Genomic DNA, 7859 nt, shown 5'->3' on the forward strand with positions numbered 1-7859 from the left:
AATGCTGACAAAGGAGAACCTTAGCTTGCCGTCGCTCAGTTGTTTCCTTCCTGGCAGTGCTGCCAATGTGTTTCTGAAATTGCACATTTGTCCAGTCGACAACAGTAAGGTAGGGGATCTCATGAATGCATGTTGCGTTGGAAATGTTTCCAAGTTGTTGAAACGAAAGGTAACTAACCGCTCGGAACGGTTAGAGAGCCTAGCTCCAGTTACAGTTATTGGATAACGGCAGGTTTTAATGAGCCGGACCTGTACCGAAATAGCCCGTGATGTCCTTATGGAGAGGGCAATGGGAGGCAGTGTCAACAGGTCATTATGGGCTGCAGTTGGGATGCTCGGCGGACAGCACCGAACATAAAACATTGGACGTCAAGGACGACTCAATGTGGACCCTGAAATGCTGTGAAGGTAGTGCTAGTGATGATGATGTCTTCTGTGAAAGAAATGGATGTGGTTTTGGGGAGTGGAAATATCCTGGTTTGGAATCAAGCTCTATCTATTAGTTTCTGTAATGCAATACGTACAACATCACAGGTTGTAACGACAACTTGAATTTGGAATGCATAGATCAATCATCGGTATACATAAAGTGTGCTGACGCTGAGTACATTCCTGCCCATTGCGTCAGCCTCGATCAAATCTAGCTGACATTGTATTGAACAAAGAGATTGATACGAATAAATAAGTGTCCATGGCATTCGCTTTAAGTGTCAGCAACAGTAACGTCCGCGGAATGATACCCTGCATTTTATGTAAGATTTATATGCAAAATGTACATGTACATGTATCGACAAATCTAAATTCGTGTTATGATAAAAAGAGCGGAGAAACTAGATTGATTGTATCCTTCTTTGTCGCCCTTTGTGATCATATACAACGCTACTTGACAATGACAATGCACAACGTAGACATAACTTTGAGTATGTAGACATGGATAAATAAGATTCGTATCTTGTGTCGTTTTGTCCGTAACACATTCTAATATCTGGACACAAATGTATACCTTTAAGAAAGTTTACGTACTACATGAATGATGAGATGTTTTTATTCCCCTACCCTTTCTGTAATTGCTGATAAGCTGTTTGATTTTGCCGCTATCTGTGCTAAACTACTATTTTTCCTGACCTCCCCCTCCTCTGTACAGTTTCCTGCTTCCTCCTCCATTTTGTGTTTAGAAGAGAGTCTTTTCAGTTTCCCTCTCGCCTCGGCCTCGAGCTCTCGACGACTTCTTGAAACGGCTGCGCTTCTCAAGGACTCGCGCGCCTTGGATGGAGACATGTGAGAATCCTCTACAGACCGTCCTACCGGATTTACTGTGTCGGCGGTGCTGGGTGCCGTACCGGTGGTGCTGGGCACCGTGGCGGCGGTGCTGGCTATGGACGTTCCGTCGGACTCATCACTACCCTCGGGCAGCCTGAGGAGGATGGTGGAGCAGCAGGCTATGCCAGCGCCCCGGTTAGGATATGACGCAACCGCGCTCCACTCGTCTGTTTGTACATCGTAACATTCCACCTGGTCTAGGTACTTGTTGGCGCTCCAGTCGTAACCACCTGTACAGACGTGCCAATAATGATGATTCTTAGTTTGTTTCTTACGTATCAGACCTCATTTAGAACTGATTGCTGTCTATGTGAAGCTGGTATCTCACAGGACTAAGCCAAATTGTGGAAGAAAATCGCGCAACTTTCCGACTTAGTGCCGATTTCCACTGAGGTTACACTTGGGTGCGACGCATGAGAGTACGAAATCTAGATGAGCCATGCAGCCAAAATAACGGCGTCCGGCGGCGGAACGTCATATTCTCAGTTTCGATACAACGTAACATTAAATTGGAAATCGCAAAAGGTTTTTCAAAAAGAGATTTGCAATGATAAAATGACATTTGCCACTTTCGCCGCTTTGTGATTTTTTTCGCCATTTTGCCAATTGCATTTTTCTTATTTTGGAAAAAAGATCGTAATTTGGGGCGACAAATGACAATAGTGTCGATTGGTGCTTGATTGGTGCCATTTTGCGAATGTATTCCACAATTTGGCGCAGTGCAGTGAGATACCCTTATAAGGGCGGGATGTTTTACACTCCTTGTCACGTACTTCGAAGAGGATTATTGGCAATGTGCATGTCTTACATGTCAGTGCTTTAACTTCCAATAGCTGATGTAACTCGACTTTGTTAGTATTTCAAAGACTAATTACGATGGATAGTGTGGCTAGGGAGAATAAATTTGCCATCACTGGGTTTCATTCCTCACCGACAACGTATATCTTCCCGTCCAGCGTAGCACAACCGGCCTCACCCCGGGGTACAGACATGGGGGCCAGTCTCGTCCACTGGTCCAGGTTGGGGTTGTAGCTGTCCACTACCTTCATCCCCGCCATAGAATGACCATTAACCACAGTCATACCTCCCACCAGGTACAGCCGGCCGCCCACAGGGTGCAGTGATGCTGAGAAGCGGCAGGTGAGTAGGGGGCGCTTCTGTTCCCAGTGGTTGTTGACGTGGTTGTACCGTTCTAACTTGTTGGAGATTCTGTTGTGACCTGAATTCACAAAATATCAAACATCGCATGCATGTATGAATGATGAACGATAAACTTCAATGTCGCAAGAAAAGATTAGAGCGTATATTTCATATGTTATAGTCTCTACCAGACTAACTGCACTGCAATAGAAAGACTACTAGTGTTTGCCAGGCTAGTGGAGTTTGGCTATCATAGGATTCCATTGGCGAGTAAGTGACATCCCATGGACTGGCTCTAATTTTGCCGAATTCTACTCTCCTATAATGGCTCAGGAGAACACGTTCACTAGCTCGTTAAATTCTTGGTCGTGAAACATGTTTTTTTTCTGTACAATTCCCGTGCCCAGCAACAACAAAAAACGAAACGAGTGAAAGTATTGGCATGTATGAGGGACTGTCAAACGTCAGCGAAAGGATGAGTGCATTACTTGACCCGCCCATGGCGTACAGGCGATGGTTGTGAGTTGCCACGGCAACCAGTCTCCGCGGGGTACTGATGGAAGCCACGTCCTCCCACCGGTCTACCTGAGGGTTGTACCGCTCCACGTTACACAGGCTCTCCTCGTTACTAACTCTACCACCTGAAACATACAGGTGTACAGACCGTTACAGGGACAGATACATGTTATGCTTTGGGCACATTTGTACCCGGGGCCCGACCGGACCCTGAAATAACCCAGTACCGCATGGTGTCCTACGGGGCCACGTTAGGGTAAGTGATTAAAAACAGCCCGTTTATCCGAAACATTACACAGGCTCTCCTCGTTACCCTTCCACCTGAAACAAATGGAGGAACGTTAGTGTGTTAGGCAAGCTCTCCTCGTGATTAACCCTGCTACCTGTAACATACACGTGTACGGTGCATCATGGGAACCCCGAGTATGGAAGCCCAGGTAAAACGAGCTGGTAAAACGGGATAGAACCCAATCTAACTCGGCACTGGTGACTGGTGCAACCCAAAGAGCATTGGCGCGCCAGGTCGCCTCGCTCCGTGACCTTTAACCATGACCTACGACAGAGTCCCGCCCAAAACTTGTTTTCTCCTTTCGTGAGCAAGTGGGAGAAGATTCCCCACGAGCCGGGTGTGTTGATTCAGTTGGAAGGTCAGACGGGCGGAGGGTTACTGTGTCGTCTGTCGGTGCTGTCAATCACTCAAGCTTTCTATAGGTGCAGAGATATATTCCTAGTAAATCGCTTTCCTGAGAACTATCGTCATTATCACCAAGCGCTGTAAAGACATCCTCATTAGATAGCTTTAAAGAACGCTTATAGAAAGGCCGACACAAAACACTCAGAACAATATCCGGAGCCAATTCACTAAATTGTTGCTTGAAGAGTATTATCCTTTTTTTTACTTACATAACTGTCATTTAGAAATGGAGCATTGTCATTACAACGCTTACGGCTCGATGTACAAACGTTGGGAGCTGTGACAGATCGTTTCGTGCAATATCACCAGCTGCTTGTTGCCGCGTCACGTGACTGCGAAATTGGTGTGTTACGCAGAAGGGCGGACATAACGTTACCGGCTGATACAGTCAAGAATGACTATTGTGTGTTGATACAAGTCGGGGAAACCGCCATTTCAGCACCTGTTCTGTGGTATTCTTCGTCCGAACAGCTGAGGCGGTAACAACAGGTGCCCCCTAGCATCTGTTTCAGGAAGGTCATCTGGGAAGACCAAGGATGATTTATTCCGTCAAGGAAACCAGAGCTGGTATTAAAAATATCGTCATTAAATGACCTACACGGGCAGTCGTCTTGTTACTGAAGTGTGTGATGTCAGATACGCTGATGGAATGTGAACAATGGAATAATCCGGGATAGAAGCGCACGGGAACGACATTTCCGTAACGGAGGCCAATTTACCCAGAGGCCTGTGTTCAAACTATACAAACCGCCAGCTACAAAAGCACTATCTTGCAAGAATACGGGGGCCCAAATGGCTTACATGAACTGCTAGGCGAGGATCACGTCTTCGCTTGTTCCCTAATTCTTACGGATAATCTGAACACGTTAAACTGATGTTCTCTAGACAATCGCGAGAAAGACAAACGACAGTAAAGAACTGTCGATCTACAGGGACAGAAACCATACAAAATTTTAGAATAAAATTGAGCCCTGTACTTTTATGTGTATTCTGATGAATATCAGTTTTCAGTCAACCAGTCCGTCGACTTATTACATCTCATGTGGCTGCATAGAGCGAGGAGAACATTTGAGGAGGGAATCAGGGCCGTCTGTCGACGAGACTTGAACTGCAGCTTAAGTCCCTCGGGAGGGGAGAGAATGGCAGTCCCGGTAAGGCCACATCAAGTCAACTTTATGGATGATCAGCGATTTTGAAATTTTTCCCTTCCAGAGATGGTGGCGAACATGATGACAAAGTACCAAAATGAGAAAATATATCGCGCGGTAGCCTTGGTTGTACTTTTGGAAGTGTGGCCATGACCGTACGTAGTTCAGAAGTGAAACTAGTTCTACAGTAACAGTGGAACCAATGTGGTACCACCAATGTGGTAACCATGACTGTAGACTAGTTGTCGGCTTGTCATATTGGCCATGTGATACTTATGTAGAGCTGGTCACTAGCACAGACTTGACAACAGAAAAAAACTCTGCCTCACCTACTGCGTAAAGGAAGTCGTCCAGCACACCTATCTGGAAGCTCAGTCTGCACCTGTTCATGCTGGCTACGGTTAACCATTCCCCGGTACGGGGGTCGTACCGACATGCCGTGCGCAGGACAGACTTGCTTCTCCCCATCTCTTCTCCACCAACAATGTACACAAAGCCTCCCAGAACGGCAACTGAGGAAACAACATAACACGGCTGGGAAACTCGCAAAATTAACATCATCAAGACTAATGTCAGAAAGGTTATGCCTCCTGGTGCGTTTGCTTGTTTGCTTGTGAATAAAACACATCTATGCGTCTGATTGCTAGAACACCAAACGGTGATGCCGCAATACACCTTACTCACGGTCTCAAAGCAGAGATTTCGGTCGCGTCGGGGGATATTCGTGGCCGTGAATGAGCCACTACCCCCCCCTCCCCCAAACGTCTGCTTGGAGGATAAACCTTACCAGCGTGGTGATGTCTTGGCACTGTGTCCATCTTGGTGAAAGTCCTCCACTTTCCACTCGCCGGAGTGAAACACATGATGGACCCGCCGTTATTTCCGGTACCGCCGATGCCGAGGACCGCTGGCAGTCGAACGGACGACCGCGGGTTTGTCCTCGGTGACTGGAGAATGCTCTGCCGTAAGGGAGTCAGGTGGTAGTGCGTTGCCTCCTTCACCAGGTCCTGGAACTCCGGAACAGACATGAGAAAGCCCACGGACTCTACGCTGTCCACCACCTCGTTAGGTGTCATGAGAGGGAAGCGCACGTTCTCCATCAGACGGACCGCCCATTTTTGCCGTTTGGTCTTGTCCTTCTGTAGCCAGGCCACCACCGCCTGGAACACCTGCAGTTCTCGTGTGGCGCGCAGGTCGTCTCTGGCGATGAAGTCACGCAGTGTGAACCACTCCAGAGCCATGAACCCTGCCGTGTGCTTTACCTGTGGATCAGGCATGGGGGTTATTGCTTCTGATGATGGTGGTGGTGAAGAAATCAAAGATAAACAAGAGGTTCTCTAAGAAAATCAAACGTTAACTTAAGATCATTTTTCGATCGATCGAAAAGAAAGACAGCTGTGTGTTCTGTGTATGCATATCGTCTTCTGATATTTGCGACGCGTTTCTTTGTGCGGTTACTCATTCTGTTCCTATGTGCTGCTATTTTTGGTCGTCAGCTGCAAGAAGACTCCATTCGTCCTGTTTTGGCGGTCTTCGTTCACCATCAATGGCATCAAGTAATACTATATAAATAGCTCATCATATACTTAGCATTCAAAGATACAGAGGTCAGTGACAGAGATAGGAGTGTGAGGAGTAGCTATAGACTCTGTCACTGACCAAGTGTATACATACCTCCTCAAATCGGGCTGCAGCAAACTTTCCTGAATCCTCTTTCAAGTCATCCAGGTGATAACTGATAGCCAAGGACATGGTTCTCAGGCAGTTCTCCTTGTTCAAATTCTCTTTCAAGTACTTGGTACAGGCCTGTACGGCTACTGTGTACTTCAAACCATCGGCCAGCTCCAAAACGTCGAACACGTTGGTGCTACTGAGGTTGAGCTTGGACGTGTACATGGACTGTATCACGTTGTCCGCCACTTTGGCCTGGACACCAGACAGAGAGATCTCGAACATGCCGTCGTCATTCGGTTCATGGTCCATCATGAAGATATCACGGAAGTAGGTACTATACGCCGCCAAAACCAACCTGTGCGCCAAGAAACTCTTGTCTTCTACAATCACACACGCGTCCCGGAAGAAGTCCTCTTTCCAAAAGCTCTGTGCGCCTGCTTGCAGCTCCTGTAGATGGTCGTCAAGGACGAAGGCGATTGTCGGCTCCTCGCCCTTCTTCGGTCTCCGAGCCGAGGACACAGCGGATTGACACCTCATTGCCCGAAGTTTTTGGCGAAGACTCGTGTATGATCCGGCGGATCTGGAGGCCGTGAAGCTGACTTGTTTGGACGCCATCGCATAGATTCGACGTTGATATTGTTGTCGTCCTGAAGAAGTAATGTTCAAGATGCTGTTCTAGAACGGCATTGTCGTTGTCGCAGCAACCACTAATCTAGAACACCATAGTCCGCCACAATCATCACTACTTGTATCTGCGACGGAACAACGATGTAGTAGAAGGGCCAAATAACAGACGGCGGTAGCTTACAATGTAAATTCTATACTCTTATGCGAATTCTATAGCATAAATTTATCAAATACCAATTTAATCACTTCCGCATACATGCGGCAGGATCTAAAGCCACTCCCGACTACTTTTTCACCATTTGTTAGGAACGACCTCTAGCGTGCTTCCATTACTAAACTCGACCACAGGGTCTTGACTAGAATGCCAATGGTCTAGGCACTCAAGAGCAACTTACGTAAAGGGGTAAAGCGTTGCAAGGTTGGTATTGGGGCTAATTTTACATAGTCTAGACGTCAGTTTACTGTAGAATTTGTGAAATGAAAGAAATGGACAACAGTTTATACGTAACCAGTAACTACCGATCACAAAGAACAATTGTAGCGACCGTTGTATCGACGTTGGGAGCGTATGAAAGCTAACAAGGCCAGACTCTAAACGAAAGCAAGTATAGATTGCCACACGATGTCTAAGGTGAATAAGAGCTAGACCTGTTTCGAATGTGTGGAACATTAAATATATGAGGACGAACCTAAGACCTTATAACACAATCATAGACATAGGCACAAAGTAAGCACTCACG

The 7859-nt window shown here is 46.8% G+C and overlaps 1 protein-coding gene across 1 annotated transcript; it reads right to left on the reverse strand.

Moving 5' to 3' along the window:
• Positions 1–616: 616 nt before the first annotated feature.
• Positions 617–7822, reverse strand: LOC118432237 (kelch-like protein 9). The gene is made up of 6 exons (XM_035843769.1): positions 6493–7822; positions 5606–6080; positions 5148–5330; positions 2949–3101; positions 2252–2539; positions 617–1550 (listed from the first exon to the last, which is right to left on the reverse strand). Exons 1-6 carry the CDS (start codon positions 7105–7107, stop codon positions 1045–1047), a joined length of 2220 nt encoding a protein of 739 aa, XP_035699662.1. The 5' UTR covers positions 7108–7822; the 3' UTR covers positions 617–1044.
• Between the last annotated feature and the right edge of the window lie 37 nt (positions 7823–7859).

The sequence above is a fragment of the Branchiostoma floridae genome, chromosome 2 (assembly GCF_000003815.2).
Source record: "Branchiostoma floridae strain S238N-H82 chromosome 2, Bfl_VNyyK, whole genome shotgun sequence".
NCBI lineage: Eukaryota > Metazoa > Chordata > Leptocardii > Amphioxiformes > Branchiostomatidae > Branchiostoma > Branchiostoma floridae.

What these genes read in the sequence shown, in the direction of transcription:
- LOC118432237 (XM_035843769.1), bottom strand. Translation starts at nt 7,107, where the DNA reads ATGGCGTCCAAACAAGTCAGCTTCACGGCCTCCAGATCCGCCGGATCA. An exon ending in GCCAAGACATCACCACGCTG is followed by an intron (nt 5,331 to 5,605) that starts GTAAGGTTTATC and finishes TTGTTTCCTCAG; the next exon opens with TTGCCGTTCTGGGAGGCTTT. An exon ending in CGACTTCCTTTACGCAGTAG is followed by an intron (nt 3,102 to 5,147) that starts GTGAGGCAGAGT and finishes TGTATGTTTCAG; the next exon opens with GTGGTAGAGTTAGTAACGAG.